General features: G+C 38.0%; 1 protein-coding gene across 1 annotated transcript in view; it reads left to right on the top strand.

The window, feature by feature from the left end:
* il1rapl2 (interleukin 1 receptor accessory protein-like 2) overlaps window positions 1-19710 on the top strand; it is a 481367-nt gene that overhangs the window by 397800 nt on the left and 63857 nt on the right. Inside the window, exon 6 of the mRNA XM_065268003.2 lies at window positions 9585-9659. Coding sequence (XP_065124075.1) covers window positions 9585-9659 — 75 coding nt within the window. The remainder of the gene's footprint in view (window positions 1-9584; window positions 9660-19710) is intronic.

Genomic DNA, 19710 nt, shown 5'->3' with positions numbered 1-19710 from the left:
TTATGTATTGAAATACCTTATATATACAGTGAGGAAAATAAGCATTTGAACACCCTGCTATTTTGCAAGTTCTCACACTTAGAAATCATGGAGGGGTCTGAAATTGTCATCATAGGTGCATGTACACTGTGAGAGACATAATCTAAAAAACATAAATCTATTATTAGGTCAATTGAAGAAGACTCTCTGATTTGTAATTGTTTTTAAATTTTTGTATATCTTGTTGTTTTTTATTTATAAGTTGTGACTGTAACTGCTGTCCTCGCTAGGTCAGGACTCTCCTGTGAAAGAGATTTTGAATCTCAGAGAGATTTTACTGATTAAATAAAGGTCAAATAAAATAAAATAAAAACAGAAATCACAATGTATGATTTTTTTTAACTATTTATTTGTATGATACAGCTAATAATTAATTAAATTAAAAGTATTTGAACAGCTAGAATTCTAACCCTCAAAGACCTGTTAGTCTGCCTTTATAATGTCCACCTCCACTCCATTTATTATCCTAAATTAGATGCACCAGTTTGAGGTCATTAGCTGCATAAAGACACCTGTCCACCCCATACAATCAGTAAGAATCCAACTACTAACATAACAAGACCAAAGAGCTGTCTAAAAACACTACTGTAGAGACAAAATTGTACACTTCCACAAGGCTGGAAAGAGCTATGGGGAAATTGGCAAGCAGCTTGGTGAAAAAGAGTCCACTGTTGGAGCAATCATTAGAAAATGGAAGAAGCTAAACATGACTGTCAATCTCCCTAGGACTGGGTCTCCATGCAAGATCTCACCTCGTGTGGTCTCAATGATCAGGTGATAAGAAAGGTGGGAAATCAGCCCAGAACTACACGGGAGGAGCTGGTCAATGACCTGAAAAGAGCTGGGACCACTGTTTCCAAGGTTACTGTTGGTAAAACACTTAGACGTCATGGTTTGAAACCATGCATGGCATGGAAGGTTCCCCTGCTTAAACCAGCACATGTCCAGGCCCATCTTAAGTTTGCCAGTGACCATTTGGATGATCAAGAGGAGTCATGGGAGAAAGTCATGTGGTCAGATGAGACCAAAATACAACTTTTTGGTCATAATTCCACTAAACGTGTTTGGAGGAAGAAGAATGATGAGTACCATCCCAAGAACACCCTCCCTACTGTGAAGCTTGGGGGTGGTAGCATCATGCTTTGGGGGTGTTTTTCTGCACATGGGACAGGGCGACTGCACTGTATTAAGGAGAGGATGACCAGGGCCATGTATTGCGAGATATTGGGGAATAACCTCCTTCCCTCAGTTAGAACATTGAAGATGGGTCGAGGCTGGGTCTTCCAACATGACAATGAACCGAAGCACAAAGCCAGGATAACCAAGGAGTGGCTCTGTAAGAAGCATATTAAGGTTCTGGCGTGGCCTAGACAGTCTCCAGACCTAAACTCAATAGAGAATCTCTGGAGGGAGCTCAAACTCTGTGTTTCTCAGCGACAGGCCAGAAACCTGACTCATTTAAGCCCTTTTCACACAGACATTCCGTAAAATACACAGGACAGGCATCCTGGATTTTTCCGGAATAGTTAGTTTTTGTTCATTCACACTGCCAAGATTACACGGCATCTGATGGTCCCGGAAAGACACCTGACCTGTTGAAAGTCCCGCCCTCTCTTCTACGCAGCGTCTGAAGTTTGCAAAGTATTTATTATTCCTCTCTCCAGAAACAACTCGGTGCATTTTTGTTTATAATAAGACTACAAAGGAGACTTAAAAAGACTCCCTGATCTCTGCTTTAATATAGTTTTCAGACATTTCTCATCGTGATTGTTTTGTCTCTCACAGTGGACATTCACCCATGATGACAATTTCAGACCCCTTCATGATTTCTAAGTGGGAGAACTTGCAAAATAGCAGGGTGTCCTCACTGTACCTTAAATATCCATACAAATCAGCTGCTACTGGAAGTTAAACGGACAAACTACTAAACAGAATAATTAAACTGTTGGATTATTTTTGCATCATGTTTTTATGATTTGAAAAAAAAAATGTATAGGACTTGCAAGATATACAGAGAGTTTACTTTAGTTACTTTAATATCTCCAGTTTTGTTGCTGTTTGACTTTTAATGCAAACTTTTTAACCGTACTATTTTGATAGTCAGTAATGCTATTGTGCACATGCATTCAAAGTGTCTTAACAAAGTCAGCAGCGCTCAAATTTGATCTGTCCTAAAATGACATTTATACACAGAACAAAGCCAAGTTTATTTTTACAATGCATTACAATCATTTCAAAATATCAGCATCATGTGCTCTACTATCTTTGCATGCCGCTTTCGCTAAGGAGGAAACCAAGAATGTGAAAGCCGCTTTCAGCGTCACTCGAAGTCACTTAGCTGCAGAGTTTTAAATGTTGTTCATCATGTATGCTAGGCTTACCGCGAGAGCTATTCGAGTTATCATTCAGAGGAGCCTACTTATCAAATGATCTCACGGTACTTTGATGTCATCCACATGCGGTTCTTCGGCACAGCACAGAGTCAAACTCACCTTATAACTTTGTCTATTGCTGTCAGTAGTGATTGGTGGACTAGCACACATGGATTTAGTGGTTATGGTGGCCCCCCTCCAAGCCGACCTCGGATTTGGTGTTATTTAAATTAAATGAACTGTCCTGGAGGCAATGTGCATAGCATGCACACAGTAGAAAAAACTCACAGAGCCCCATGTTATCTCTAAACGTTATCGACAGTGTCATTATGTGCTAATGAAGTCATTTTTTTTTTTATGTGAATTGTTACATTTCCCAGAGTATAGTAAGGCTGCAGTAGGGGATGTGGAGCATTCGGGTGTGTGAAAGGTGTGTGGAGTGATAAAGAGCTGTCAGTTTAGTAAGGGTGGCCTGCTGAAGAGTCCAGTCTTCTCTTGACAAGAATGATAGATTTCATTTGCATGCTAAAGCTGCAGCTGCATGCCCCTTTAAGATGGACGAGGGTCACAGCTCCATCTCTCAGTTCTGTAGCAGTGTTTCTGCACAATAGACAGACACAATTATACAGGGCCAAAGGATAAGCATTTGCACAGTGCCCGGGGAGCCTAAACTCTCCTTGAGAGGTTACAGCAAAGAGTGACTGAGAGTTTTTCTTTTCCTACACTGTAAAAAAATAATATGCCCCATCTACTCAATAAAATTGTGGCAACAGATTACAAGCAATATCATTAATTACATTAAACAAATCAAAATTTATTTAGATTTACTCTATAAACTCCTTAATATTAACATATTCAAAAAGCCAAACTGCAATTTGCAATTAAAATTTTTATTAAAATTTAAACAAAAATATTGGGTATACTAGACAAAGATCTAGCACTATACAATAAAAATATTATGCCATATCTACTCAATAAAAGTGTGGCAACAGATTACAAGCAATATCATTAATTAAATTCAACAAATCAAAATTGAGTTAGAATCACTCCATAAACTCCTTAATAGTAACCCATTCAAAAAGGTTAACTGCAATTTGCAATTAGAAATTAATTTAAACAAAATATGGGGTATACAGGACAAAGACCTAGCACTATACAATAAATACTATTCAATTATACTATTTTAATTTAACATCATGATTTAAAATGTATCCATTAATATTATTATTAGCAATGAGTATTAGATCTGATTTTGGAATGACAGACAAAGATGAATCAATTCTTATTTTATTGCAGTAAAAAAAAACAGGAAAACATATTGTCACTGACAGAAGACTACGGAAACAGATGTATAAAATATAACAGAGTTTATTGAATGATAAAGGTAATATGCAGAGTGGTGATGAAAGTAGATCTTCAGCATGGGCGTAGATTTAGGGTGGGACGCTAGGGACATGTCCCTACCAATATTTAGGGAAGACTGAATTGTCCCTATAATTTCGACCAAACATTCATCTGTATTTATATATGACCACTGATGTCAGTCTTATTCTTGTGTTTTCTATTTTATACTTATTATATAGTTTTTCAGGAATCATTTAAATGAGATTAGAAATCTTTTGCAATCCCGTTCTGTAAAAATAACGCTCTATGTGGTACACAAACGGTTAACAGCTTTCGTACTCTGCAAAGTATTATTATATCAATTCAATTCAATTCAATTCAATTCAATTTTATTTATATAGCGCTTTTCACAAAAGTCAATTGTTTCAAAGCAGCTTTACATAAATAGAAGCAGTGAAAAGCACAGAAAACGACAGATAGCACAACAAAATACATGATAGCATGAGCAGTTAAATTTGCTGCGGCTATGACTCAATATTATAATTGCACGTATTACTAAAGCAACGTATAGAAGAGGAAGCTAGGTAAAGCCCAAAAAGGCTGCCTCCCCGGGGTGAAAAACCCCCTAGGAGAAAAAAAACCCGGGCTTTTATCCGAGGAAAAATAAGTCCTAGGAGGGAAAAACCCTTGGGAGAACGGAAATGGAGATTTAGCGGAGATTAAGCGGTTCTGCCGGTGATCGTTGGTCAGGTATCAGCTGGGCATAACGTTGAAGGACAGCCAGTAGATCAGAGGTGTGCCGACTTTCACATCTATTCATATCCACCTTAACTGTTTCATGCACAAAAAAGTTGTGTCACATAACGATTCAAGGACAGTGTTTTCACCAATACACGACAATCCCATGTTAACCTGAGGAGTTGCAAACTTGTGTCAACCTTTTATAAATGGGGTGGCAAGGTTATTTAGGGGGTCCCTAATCCATGAAAGAAAAGAACCCCAACATGGTAAAAACATGAATTCATGTCATGATTGCTGAATAATTTACATTACTGCACTGTGATCATTACTTGCACAGATGTAGACATAATGTAAGGTTGCATTTTAAACTTAAACAATTTTTTTATTAACTGTCTGTTAATGAAAAGATTTAATGTGAACTACAGAAATGTTAATAAATGTTGTTCAGGAAACAGCATGATATACATACCTACTTCAACACTGGGATTTTTTTGGCAAAATTAAATTAAGAATTAAATATTGATTGCATATTCTTCAATGTTATAAAGTTAATATGAATTCATATATGTTACAATGCGATTTTCTTTTTTTTGACAAAGACTTAAACAGTTACTGTTTATTAGGCTCTAGGACATAAATTAGGAATTGTTTATTATAGTAAATTAAATTTGGGATGGCACCGGGCAAGGCCGCCTTAATGCACGGGCTTACCTGGGCTGAAGCCCAGGGGCCTCCCAAGTTCAGGGGCCTCCCATATTCACGTTCATGATGAGCTGAAAATGTCATATTGTTTTGTAACTTGTTAGGTTTTCTGTCAATCACTCTAAATGCACGTTCCATGGCTGCTGATTGGTCCGTAGTAACTTACAGTGAAATAAAATATCAGACGTAACGGATTTTCCGCGTAGCCTAATGCAATTAAGTGCGCGTTGTCAACTTGGCATTCCTGCATGTTAGACTGAGTGTGACAGAGAAACGGGAAATAATCCATCAACAAATGAAAGAGTAATTTCGGAAATTTCATAATAAGCACTAGTGAGGTGCAGGTCTCTCTCTCTCTTTCGCGCGCGCGCTCGCTCTCTCTGTGCTCGTGGAGCTGAGTTTCTGGCATGCAGAAGTCTCTCTAAACGTGCGCAAGAAACTGTGCCGCCAAATAAAGAAAGGAGTTCCCGCACATAATGCTGTTAGTTGTTATAAAGTTTAAGTTTACTCGCGTTTATATCAGTGACGCGTGCGCACCTGTAGCGATGTAGTTTGACGCGGCATTAGCTCACAGTACACACATCTGTTGGTTTAGAAAGACGAGAAAGAGACGCAACGGTAAAGGTGCAAGTCTAAGAAAGAAAAGAGCGACAAGACCATCTCAAATGATCATCCCCTGATCGCACCATTCATATTTATAATCTCCTTATCTAAAGATCTTATATACAGGTATGTTCCCTGTCTGTTTTGTGCATATTCATACGTGTTCGTTTTACATGCGTATGCATAAATACTAAATACAATGCATACTATTTCTTCAATAGCCTACAAAATAAATAACAAACAAGATTCTGTCAATAAACACTTATCTTTTGTTATCATTAATGCATTTAACAAGATTCTGTCTATAAAGACTTCTCTTTTGTTAACATTAATGCATTTTCACTTTAAAACTAACTTTACTTCTTATATTGTTAAAACTGTGGTTAGCATTTAGTTAGTGAGTGGGAGTTTTCTGCAATTTTGTATATTCCAAAAACTATATAAACATAGAGCTTATAAACATTCTCTCACACATTTTGGTTTTATTTTCACCACAAGTTGCTGCGTGTTGTTGTTAAATAAAGTGTCTTGTGTTTATGCTTAAGTGGGCTCAGTGATATGTTAATCATGATATTATGGTGTTTTCTGGGTCAAAGAGGGAAAACTCACTGTTGTATGTCTTGAAAGAAACTAATGCATTTTGTGATGTAGATTACCTAGATATTACACTTTTTTATTAAATGAGACTATAAATTGAGGGTATGGGGGGCCTCTAAAACCTCTCAGCCCCAGGGCCTCACATTAGGTTTAGGCGGCCCTGGCACCGGGGGTGGCGAGTCAGATGTCACTGAGTAAAGTGCATACTGAGTTCTATGTCAAGTAAACGGTGATAAACAGTTTTTGCAATCCGACCATTTTATTTATGTCCCCACCAATGCCAGAATCAAACTTACGCCCTTGATCTTCAGATAGGAACCACAGACACACTGGGGAAGAGGGAATCCACACGATGATGATGATGATGATGATGACGATGATGATGGTGGTGCTCAATAGAAGTTCTGTAAAGACACATATATTAGAGAGTCTGGTATACACATGAACAGTAGCGTACGTGTGACGAGACCGGACGATGACTGTGTGGTTGTGAGTGGTATATAAAGGGAAGGCTTGATGAGAGGTGACAGGTGCTGCTGATTAGTATTCTGGTGATTGTGATCTGTTTTGATGAGGGGTGTGTGTGGAAGGACCTGGCAAATCCGTGACACATATATTTTTTTTAATGGTGTATTTGTAGCAGTGTACACTTCAAAAAGTATTTTACAGTCTTTAAAGAAAACCGTCCACATTTCCCGACGAAAGGTTCCATGTTTGTGTTCTGTTACACTGATTCACACCCAGAACATCAGACAGCAGTTTAGACTTACTGTACTGTAATCAGTTTATAAACTTTGAAGAATCCAGCTCCAAGAAAAGTTTCTGAAACACCTAAAAAGATGCCTGGGATACTGGAGATTCAATGCATAGATCCAATTCAATCCAATGAGGATAAAGCCTGCCCTGGGAACATCTTTAAGGCCTCGATAACAATTCCAGCATCCCTCGGGCTGCCACTCCTAGAAGATCCATTCCTCCATTACAAGCTGCTCAAGTCCCGCCTCTTCATCTTTATCCTGGAACATTAAACAGCAAATATGTCTTAAAACCTTTATAAATGTATACAGCTTGAATATTGAAATCCACACATTAAACTTGTATATTAAAATGTTTTAAAGAAAACTGGAAGATATGTCCAATGGAGTTCATCTGAGTTTGTGGCTTATAAGGTGTGTTTGAAATGTGCAGTAATATCGAAAACTGATAATAAATTCTCATTGGAATTACAAATAATATCAAAAAATGTTTAAAAAGATATATAATCTATATTTATAATTAGGGCAAATCTTTTCCCTACATTTTTTCTGACACACGATAGGATACAGTCACGTATTTATTTGTTAACCAAGTTACTCACATGTGTATATACAAACACATACACTATATACACTATATAATATATACAATATATTTATTTAATAATATTCCCCAACTTTTGTTGTGAATAAAGTTCTCCCTCAGCAATGTTTCACGTTGCCTGCAGGAAACTGCAGTACAGGCCTTCATGAACACACAATTTAGATAATAGTTCACGAAATTAATAATAAATGATCAATTAACATTATGTAGAAAGCTTAAACATTTTAAAAAGATAACTTATACATTTTATATTTTACTCACCTTTTGTGGAAATAAATGAATAATGTTATATTTCCCCTCAGTAATGATACTGTACTCCAGTAAGAGGCCTTTGTCAAACAATTCAGTCAGCAATGGTTCATGTTTTCCGCGGGAAAATTCAACACAGGGCGTCGCAATTGAGCACACAATTAATTTACAGCGGAGAATAGTTTTACATTACCAATTTCTTTGAATACTTTGTGGATATAATTAACACAAAACTAAATAAACCGAAAAAGACCGCAGTAAAGTCACATTTATCTTTAAAACACGAACCGAGCGAGCGAGCAGAATTTGTCATAATAGATACATACATATCTATGAAAGTTAGTGATAAGTGAACCCACCCATTCAGAGGAACAGTATGATTGGTCAGTTTTTCTGTCACTCAAAATGAGTTACAGCTGGACCACCAATCGCAGGCCGTTTCTGAATCCGAAGGGTACAGACTGCGTAGGTCAGATATGCAGACTGCATGCGCCATTAAGCCTGGTTTGTTTAAGTTAACTAAGTATTACATATTCGCAAGTCATGCGCATATTACAACAATTTACGATTAACTAAGAATAAAAGTCAACTTGTTAATATTGTGAAATAAGACAGTCTTGATGACGAATGCATCCTAGATATGCGACCTCATAAGGTCCTAAAGTTGAAGTTACGTCCAAACCCAGTTCATATTAATCCTTATTGTAATTAATATTTACAAATTACAAACAAATTATACAAAGAAACACTGCTTATAGACTTATAAGACCAAATATTGCCCGTTAAATGTACCCAAAATTAATTTTATCCACAGTTTAAACACTACATTGACGTCACAGCCAGCAAGGATTTTCAGCAAGACTGGCCGAGATGAGGCACCGTTGTCCGTTGTATCTGGAGCTCCCATCGCCAAAAACTCGAAGGAAATCTTTAAATAGGCGATATCTTTATGAACCTACTGCATATTCTTGTTTAAAAAACATACATTCTCTACTGAAATGCTTTCAAAACTTTGAATTTTGGCACAATAACGGAAATATTTCCTAAATCCGTCTGCTCAGCGCTCAAGACCTGCATATCAACCCGGAATGGTTTTTAATTTAAAACAGCTCATTTGTATTACGTTGGATTTATTCAGTATTCGCTACATTCGCAGATACACAATAAGAATAGCTAAATCCTTCACAAAAACAATAAGTTAATTTTATTAAATAAAGTTTACATATTCAATTTTATCAAATCTACAAGCCTGCAGAATGACTTTTTACAGTGTAATATATATGCTTAATAATAACAACAGTGTACACTGTATATTCATTTGAGGGTCTCAGAGAAAAGGGATAAACAAAAAACACACACATCACTTTCAACACTCCAGTAAAATTATCCTTTCTGCATATTGTAACCTATCTATGTCTTATACACTTGAATATGTTTATTTTAATGAGCTGATTTTTGTGTTTAATTACTTAAAATGATTACTAAAGTAATGGAATCAGCTTGAGATCAGGGATAATGTAGTTTAATTTGTTGAGATGCTTTATTCAGCTGTGCTAATGTGTGTTTATCGTTTTGCAGCCCTTCTTACGACCAGACCACCAAAAGTCTTGTTCCCAGTAGAGAGAAAAGCTAATATTATAGACGTCCAACTCGGTAAGTTCCTCTTTAAACTCTCACAAACATGCTATCCCATCTATACACTTATCAAATGTACACATCTACAGATAAAAACAGTGCATTAGTACATGAGAACAGACATCTTATTTTAAGTTTTATTCTTTAGTTCAGCTGATACAGTATGCCATCGTGTGTTTCTGTAGCTCAAAAAGTAAAGCCTTGCATTAGCAATTCAAAGGTCATGGGTTTGAGACCAGTGAACATACATACTGATTAACAAAAATCCAGGGAGGACAAGTTTGGAATTATAATTACTCTCTGTGCAGAGCTGTGCTTAGAAAAACAAAATTTTTAACTATGCCGTACTGCAGACTAAGAATGAATAATCTCACATTTAACTAAACAACTCGCTACTGCTTTAGCTTGCATTAAAATACAATATATGAGACAATTGATGGATAACTATGTTGTGGTTAAATTACAAAATATTTTATGAGCATGCACTTTTTAGGTTGATAGATTTAAATGAAATTTTCCCCAGCACTTTGTAGGCATATGCTCATAAATAGCCAGCAGCTGCTAGAGCTCCATTTATTTTGCATGTTTAGCAAATTGACAATTAGAAGAGGCTGCTACAGATATGTGAATGTAATTATTTTGCAAGTAGAAAATGTCTGTGTTTTTTTTATTATTGCTTATTTAAACAAGCATCTAAATATTCATTACTTTTTCCCGTTTGTGTGGGGAAACAGGTTGATGCTGAAAACATTTAGTTTAGTTTTTTTTTATTATTATTAATTTAAGTAATTATTATAGGTTTAGGGATATGTTTACTAAAACATTTCTACGCACATTCTTTAGATTGCATATCAAAGAATGAAAAGGAATTAAAGAAGCAAACAAACAAAATCCATAATGGTAACAAACAGCTATCTAAATGCCAACCTAAACCATTGTGGTCCTTTGAGTCCAACCTTTATCACACAGTAGCGCCATTTCCAAACTTATGCAATATTTTATAATAAGTGTCAATAAAAAACTTTTGTGAAATCACAGCATTTTCATAAACTGATAATATCAGTTCATCTACCTCACTAGCCATTATTTTTTAACTAATGGAGACATTAATGCCAAGGAAAGCCCCTTATACTTAGGAGCGGTACCGTATAGTTGTTTCTTATAGTTGTGTCATGGATTTTTAAATACATTATTGATTATTTTAAATCAAAGAATAAGTAGGAGTTTTATCCCCACAAAGATAGTAATACCAGTATTTTTTGCGACCTTGTGGTGACATTTTGAGGTCCCCATAAGGAAACAGGCTTATGAATCAAACAGAATGATGTTTCTTGAAAATGTTTACTACTCATTGGATTGGTTAAATTCAGCAGACACAGTGTATTCTATTTGCATCACTTTAACTAAAAAATTTAAAGTAATTTTGACTGATCTATTTTCTAATCATAGTTTCCTGAAATCATAGTGACTTAAATGGGAGTTTATTCAATGACATTAGCCTACACCTGCAAGAATGCATCCATCTCAAATGTGTGTTATGTTTGTTGTCTGGAAATGTATGTTCTTGTCTACTCGTCACTGGACAAGTGCACTTTCTTGTTGACCTCAGCAGTTACACTGCTGCTCCTGCCTTTAGGGTAAATGCTTTGATCAGACTGCTCATCTACTGATCTCCCTACTGCAGAGGCAGATATCTGCCTTTATCTGAATAAAGTAATATCAGCTGATTGAGATGTTGACCAGAAGAGATGCCGTTTTATAAAGCAAATCTGAAATTAGTTTGTTTATATATATATATATTTTTTAATGCCATCCCAGCCCCCACTCATTCATGGCAAAAAGTTGGTATCTCTTTGGACTGTGAGAGGAAATACCTGAATACCTGGAGTAAACTCACATTCAGTGGCGGATTTAGGCATGGATGACAGGGTGGCATTTAGCGGGGGGCGGCACAAGGTGACTGCGAAACTACGAAATGCGCGACCATGTCACAGTAATGTCAGTGCCGTACCACCCAGACTCCAGGGGCCTCATTTATCATCAGTGCGTAGAAAATGTTCTATATTTGTACCTACGAATGAAATTTAGAATGTGCCGAAGTACAAAAAAATCGGGATTTATCAAACGTGCGCACGGGGTTCGAACGCACATCAGTAAGTAATCCTTGATGATAAATCCCACTTGTTCTTAAGCACCATGCTCGTGCACGTTCATGGTCATTTGCATTCCGAAACGCCTTCAATGAACCATATATGGTGACAACACCTCCCGTTATAAGTCACGTGGTTGAGCTTTTTCCCTCATCGCAATAATGGCAAAGAGAGCGTAAAAGAGGAACTTTACAGACACAGAAATTGAGTTACTGGTGGATGAGGTTAATAACACATCTGTTTGGTTCACTTAATTAGTACGGGAGGAATGACTAACAAAAGAAAACAAATCTGCATGGGAACATGTTACCAGTGAGTTTAATTCCGTTGGGTATGAGAACACTTCTAGAAATAAAAAAGTGGTTTGACATTAAATTATCAGCCAAAAAAAAAAACGTGTCACAGCACACCGACGTGAAATCAGTGCAACTGTAGGAGGACAGACAACGACAGAACTTGGACAGCCGCATAACCAGCATCATCGGCGTGATCTTTGAAAACGCGCTCCCAGCGGAATGGATTATTTGCCAAGTCTTTCAATAATGCAAGATAAGCCATTGCACTGTGTCAAGCATTTGACGGAGCTTTCTTACATAGGGTTAGACACTAATTTCATTAATTAACTTCAACACTGATTTGCAGTTACTTTATTAACAGTAATCATTTTTAACACATGATAATAAATAGACAAAGTTTTCTTTTAACGCTGGGGATGGACGGTCCTGTGTAGTATCGCTATTCTACCACTAGATGCTCTGCGTACGCATATTCCGAGGTGTGCGTATATTTACACACATTTCTACGTATAAGTGCAATTTGATAAATTCCACACTTTGCGTAAAACTGTTCCTACGCACACTTTACGCACACTTCTGTTCGTACGCACGCTTGATAAATGAGGCCCCAGGGGCCTAGAAAACATCTTCAATTTGATCTTATGATATTTTCTCAAAAGCGTGCTCATTGGTTCATAAAACAAGTGTACGCATAGAAAACGCATGTACGCTTCACTTTTAAAGGGGGAATCTATCAATCCCAAAAAAACTTGAAATTGTGTGCAGCTAAACAGTTGCAGATCTCCGCCTTTAAATGATGCCTGATTTATGTCATTGAGATATAAAAGAATACCTGTCAATATTTAAATCCTTTTTCAGCAGCAAGAATTGCTTATATTTCCAAAAACATGCAGCCTGGTCCTGGCCAATTTGCTGCCCTAGGCAAGATTTCACCTGGTGCCCGTGAAATCACAGACAATTGTGCTCCGATCATTTTGTTCGTAAACTTACACAGAAACAAACTGCACAGCTTTGTGCTGTTTTTTATTTTGAAAATATTTTGGAAACACACACAACTTATTATAGATACAATATTAATATGTTTTATATCTGTATTTTATTGTTTAAAAGCTGATGATACTGAAACTATAAAAATATGACAGCACCTAAACCACATTCTAGCTTAAACACACAAACAGCAAGAATAATAACATCTGGTAGTCATGCACAAAACTCTATTCATTGAGCACTTCTCTAGCATACATTAGTTACATTTTCAAAATTAATTTTGAAAGTGTTTGCTTTTCAGTATATGGCATGGCAGCAATGTCCTACTAACTAAACTTTATGCCATTTTTATATAAATATATTCAAAATAAATTCAAATAAAAATGCCATAAAATACTGCACAAGTTCAACTAACTATTATAAGCTGATTTAAATTAGCGAACGTAACTAGCATCGTCGAACTAACTTAACGCAACATAGATAAACATAAACTGATCATACATCATGATGTCATTACCTACCTCTTTTTTGCGTTTTTTCTTCCTCTTCTCTTCTTCCTTGGGAACAAGATGGCTTCGGTCTTTTTGACATAATTATAACTTATCAGTGTCAGTGAATTCGCCTATCCGTCAATCACATATACACACAGGTAACGGATGTTTTTTAATCAGGGCGGGAGTTGGGGAAGATTAATGCATCACTCACTCAGTTTGATCGGGGTGGATCAGGATTCAGGAAAGCAATGCTGTACTTTTGTCTTTGTGGGATGATTGCTTTGTCAAAGACAGTTTTTATAAATATAGACTTTACCGTAGATATTTTGCGTACGCACGCTTTATAGATGAGGCCCCTATGGTGGTGCGTTCAACTTTATGTGACAGTGCACAGACCAATCAGTGTATGACAACAATGCTCCTTTCCTCTGTCATACGCTGATACAGTACATCAAGGCAAAGAGTGCGAAGTAGGAGCAATGGGATCATGAAAAATGACAACAACACTTGACTAATTTGGTTGTAATTAACAAATTATTATTCTAACTTTCAAAGTTTGATAAATTGTGCATATATGACATCTGCATTTGGATAAAGTGATCATTCAACCAAAAATCTATTTTATTTATCAGAATTGTGTCCAATACACATTTACAGGTTCTTAACAAAAACACTTTAATGGCTACTGAGCAGATTTCGGTGATGTAAGTTATGAAAAAAGAGTAAGAAAAAAAAAGTAAGAAAAGTCAGAGTTTAATGATGTTTAGTCTTTAGTGTATAGAATTCAGTGAATTTATTTTATGTGCTTTTTGTTTGACCACTGTGACGCCCACGCAGTATGTTTGTATTTTACATAAGTATGCAAGCTTTCTGACTGAAAGGTCTGCATTGGGTTGGTAAAGCTCATTTTAAGGGTAGCAGCTGCCACCATGTGCCACCTTTGTGGGCACACCACTTTAAAAACTGGTATGGGCAGAGTGAAACTCTCAGCAAATCTTTTTGTTTGCTACAAATCAAAAGTAAATTACAGAATAAAACACCATAGCCTTCGTATTACTACTCAGATCTGTACTCAAATTTTAAGAAAAAAACTTCCACTACACAATCAAATGCAAATTGTCAGGCTTGTATTTTTTACCAAATTATTTTAGCACCATGGTTTGCATCTTGAAAGAAACGTCTGTTTTATCTGAAGGTGTCATCTGTTAATTTAGCTCCGTTACACAATCAATCCAGCTCGTATAAGAGACTCTTTCAAACTCCCCCTCGTTCTTTTGAAAGCGTTCACTTCTGTCTGGATAGATTTGTAAGGTTCCTCGTTCAACCTCGGGCTGTTGTCCGAAACAAAATAGCTGGAGGTTTCACACATTTAATCTGTCGGGTGTCTCTGAATTATAACACGTTATTCTGTGTGTCGGCAGAGGAAATGGACTTTCTGGGTTCTTGAAATGTCAACGAACTCTCTGCCCGTGCTATTGAAATAAATAAACCATAACTGTATGTCAGATGATTCCTGTTAGCACTTGAGATCTACAATCCCTCAACAAGAAGTCCATTTGCTCATAAGCTTGTGCAAGTAAAGCATCAGTCAGAAGTGTCTATTACACAGTGAACTTGTCCTTGTAAATTCTGTCATAAGTGACATTTTTTGGATGCAAGCCCTGCCCTGCTTAGCAGAGCCAGAGCACAAAAGCACGATGGGCAAATTCTCAGGAAAGGGCTTTTCAGAATATCTGACTATACCTACTGTATTTTATATGTACAGCTGCAGTAAAACCTTTCATCTAACTCTGATCTTCCATCATGTCAAAGCAATAGACACATAGTCTGTGAGTCAGAAACATATAAGCAATGATATTAAGGCTATGTTTACACGTGGGCGGTTATTTTCATAAACGGACATTTCAACCTCTCCGGTTTCAAAAATAATATCGTGCACACATGTCAGTTTTCAGAAAAGTGTTTATTTACACGTACCCGTGCATATTTGCCATCAAGAGACGCTCAAGCCCACGTAAGCCAATCACCGGCAGCGCTGGTGGTGACGTGAACTGGTTCTTCATGTTGGAGGGAGGAGAGAGAAACAAAATCCTATTAGCGGTACATTCACATGTAATGCAAGTGTCACACAGTGATGTGGTTTAAATCAGCTCGGTTCCAGACAGGCTAACTATTGCGGCATAAGTATGTTACCCACAGTTGAGGATTTAGCAAATTGGGGGCCCAAGGCGAAAGTCTCTATGGTATCTATGGGTCCCCATTAGGGCTGGAACGACGCGTCGACGTAGTCGATTACGTCATTACGTCGATTTGCCGGAAATGTGTCGATGCGTCGCACTGTTTACATTTTGAAATGAAGGCGGCTTCAGCTCTGACCGGGTGATACAAGTGTTATACCAAACAGACAGAACGCGATCAAAAGTGTGGGAATACTTTAAGCAGAGACCAAATAAAACACATACTGTGTTAAACTGAAATGGCATACCACAGCAGCGCAACACCTGTGTATGATCATCTTAAAAGAAAACAACCTGGGGCTCTCCGACCTCAAAATGACGAGACGTCAGCGTAAGAATTTGAACTATTACAGTAAGTTTTTATACAACAATAGAATCAATGCATATTGTGCTTAATACAGCTGCGTTTACATCTTCGTTTAATACGAGCTGCGAGACGCCTGACAGACGCGACATTGCATCGCTTCTGGGCAGTATGTTGAAACAGTAAATAACAGAGATGGGACCAAGTCACACATGTGCAAGTCTCAAGTAAGTCTCAAGTCTGAACCTTCAAGTCTCAAGTAAGTCCCAAGTATTTTTTTTCTTGGGCAAGTCAAGTCAAGTCGAGTCACAGGCTATGTCAAGTCAAGTCCTGTAGTAGGTCAAGTCAAGTCCAAGTCAAGTCACCTTATTATTATAATTTTACTTGCAGAATCTGATCTTAATTCAATTCAATTCAATTTTATTTATATAGCGCTTTTCACAAAAGTCAATTGTTTCAAAGCAGCTTTACATAAATAGAAGCAGTGAAAAGCACAGAAAACGACAGATAGCACAACAGAATACATGATAGCATGAGCAGTTAAATTTGCTGCGGCTATGACTCAATATTATAATTGCACGTATTACTAAAGCAACGTATTGAAGAGGAAGCTAGGTAAAGCCCAAAAAGGCTGCCTCCCCAGGGTGAAAAACCCCCTAGGAGAAAAAAAACCCCCGGGCTTTTATCCGAGGAAAAATAAGTCCTAGGAGGGAAAAACCCTTGGGAGAACGGAAATGGAGATTTAGCGGAGATTAAGCGGTTCTGCCGGTGATCGTTGGTCAGGTATCAGCTGGGCATAACGTTGAAGGACGGCCAGTAGATCAGAGGTGTGCCGACTTTCACATCTACCGGGACTGGGTCTGTTTGTCTCGTCCTCGGGTCGAGGACGAGACAGGGAGAGAAAAACAAAATCGTATTAGCGTAGCAGCCGTTCATATGTATTGAAGTGTCACACAGTGATGTGGTTTAACTCAGCTTAGTTCCAGACAGACTAAATATTGCGGCATAATTATGTTATCCACAGTTGAGGATTTAGCAAATTGGGGGCCCAATGCGAGGGTATATATGGTAAATAAGGGTCACCTTCCGATCTTTAAGAGAAAATGAAACCTGACGACCCGTTTGACTAAGGCCTAAAGCCCCACTGTCGTCGTTAATGCAGGTTCAGTGGCAAACGGGTCTATATTGTATACCATTTACAGGACCAGGAGAAGACGCCAAAAAAAAAAAACATCGCAACCCGACCATACGTGTTAACCCGTTTGACTAAGGCCAGAAGCCCCACTGTCGTCGTTAATGCAGGTTCAGTGGCAAACGGGTCTGTATGGCATACTATTCATAAGACTTACGATAGCGCCAAAATCGCAACCCGACCATACGTGCCAACCCGTTTGACTAAGGCTTGAGGCCCCACTGTCGTCGTTAATGCAGGTTCAGTGGCAAACGGGTCTGTATGGCATACTATTCACAAAACACACGAAAGCGCGAAAAACGCAACCCGACCATACATACCAACCCGTTTGACTAAGGCTGGAGGCCCCACTGTCGTCGTTAATGCAGGTTCAGTGGCAAACGGGTCTGTATGGCATACTATTCATAAGACTTACGATAGCGCCAAAATCGCAACCCGACCATACGTGCCAACCCGTTTGACTAAGGCTGGAGGCCCCACTGTCGTCGTTAATGCAGGTTCAGTGGCAAACGGGTATGTATGGCATACTATTCACAAGACACACGAAAGCGCGAAAAACGCAACCCGACCATACATACCAACCCGTTTGACTAAGGCTGGAGGCCCCACTGTCGTCGTTAATGCAGGTTCAGTGGCAAACGGGTCTGTATGGCATACTATTCACAAGACACACGAAAGCACCAAAATCGCAACCCAACCATACGTGCCAAACCGTTTGACTAAGGCCGAAAGCCCCACTGTCGTCGTTAATGCAGGTTCAGTGGCAAACAGTGGCAAACTATTTAATGCAATTCATTTTAAGTGTTCATGTAGAAAAGGTTTTTATTTATTTATTTGGTTGGTCTGTGTTATGACCGTGAGTGCTTTGTTCCGTGAAAATAACTATTGCGAGTTAAGAACCTTTACTAGACAAATTATGCGAATGCTTTGTTGAAGAGAAAAGTTTTAAGTCTAGATTTAAAATGATCGACTGTGTCTGATTCTCGGACATCGGTTGGTAAATCATTCCAGAGCTTAGGGGCTAAGTAGGAAAAGGATCTTCCACTTTTAGACACTTTTGATAGTCTAGGGATAATCAATAGGCCAGAATTTTGCGACCGTAGTGTGCGTGATGGATTGTATTCTGATAGTAATTCTCTAAGATATGAGGGTGCTAAGCCATTTAAAGCTTTGTAGGTGATTAATGATATTTTAAATTGGATGCGATATTTAACTGGTAGCCAGTGTAAAGATGCCAGAATTGGGCTTATGTGGTCATACTTCTTAGATCGAGTAAGTACCCTTGCAGAAGCGTTTTGAACTAGCTGAAGCTTGTTGACCTGATTTGAATGGCATCCCCCGAGTAGCGAGTTACAATAGTCTATTCTAGAGGTCATAAAAGCATGAATAAGCTTCTCTGCGTCAGATGTAGACAGTATATGGCGTATTTTTGAGATATTTCTAAGATGGAAGAATGCTGTGCGGCAGACGTTGGCGATATGACTATCAAAGGATAAGTTGCTGTCGAACATCACACCTAAGTTCCTAACCGTGGAAGATGGCACCACAGTACAGCCATCTATGTGCAATTTGTAATCTGACATATTATGTTTGTAGCGATTTGGTTCAATAATAAGTACCTCTGTCTTATTGGAGTTGAGCTTAAGAAAGTTATGTGCCATCCAGTCACTAACATCGCTAATGCAGTCTTTTAGCTTAGAAAACGTGTGTGTTTCGCTGGGATGCGAGGAGATGTAAAGCTGGGTATCATCCGCATAGCAGTGAAAACTTATGTTGTGTTTCCTGATAATGTCTCCTAGGGGTAACATGTATAACGAGAACAGGATAGGACCTAAAACTGATCCCTGCGGTACACCGTATTTAACCAGGGAGTGATATGACTCTTCCTCATTTACATAAACAAAGTGATAGCGATTGGTTAGATATGACCTAAACCAGGCTAGCGCCTGACCACTGATACCAACATAGTTTTCTAGTCTATTGAGTAGGATTCTGTGGTCTATTGTGTCAAATGCTGCACTAAGGTCTAGTAATATAAGAATTGAGATTTCACCACGATCGGATGTTAATAGGAGGTCATTTGTAACTCTAAGCAACGCTGTCTCTGTGCTATGGTGGGGCCTGAATCCTGATTGGAACTTTTCATATGTACTATTATTTGTCAAGAATGTGCGTAACTGGCTTGCCACTACCTTTTCTAATATTTTTGAAAGAAAAGGGAGATTTGAGATTGGTCTAAAGTTATTAAGTTCTCCTTGGTCAAGTTGTGGTTTTTTAATCAGCGGTTTAATAACTGCTAGTTTGAAAGCTGTTGGAACGTATCCTATTTCTAGCGATGAGTTAAAGATATTTAGAACCGGGGTTGACACTACAGGGAATACTTCTTTAAGTAGTTTTGTGGGAACGGGG

Source organism: Paramisgurnus dabryanus, chromosome 16 (genome assembly GCF_030506205.2).
Source record: "Paramisgurnus dabryanus chromosome 16, PD_genome_1.1, whole genome shotgun sequence".
NCBI classification, from domain to species: Eukaryota; Metazoa; Chordata; class Actinopteri; order Cypriniformes; family Cobitidae; genus Paramisgurnus; species Paramisgurnus dabryanus.
Note: the sequence above shows the minus strand (reverse complement) of the source record. Positions and strands in the feature narration are given on the sequence as shown.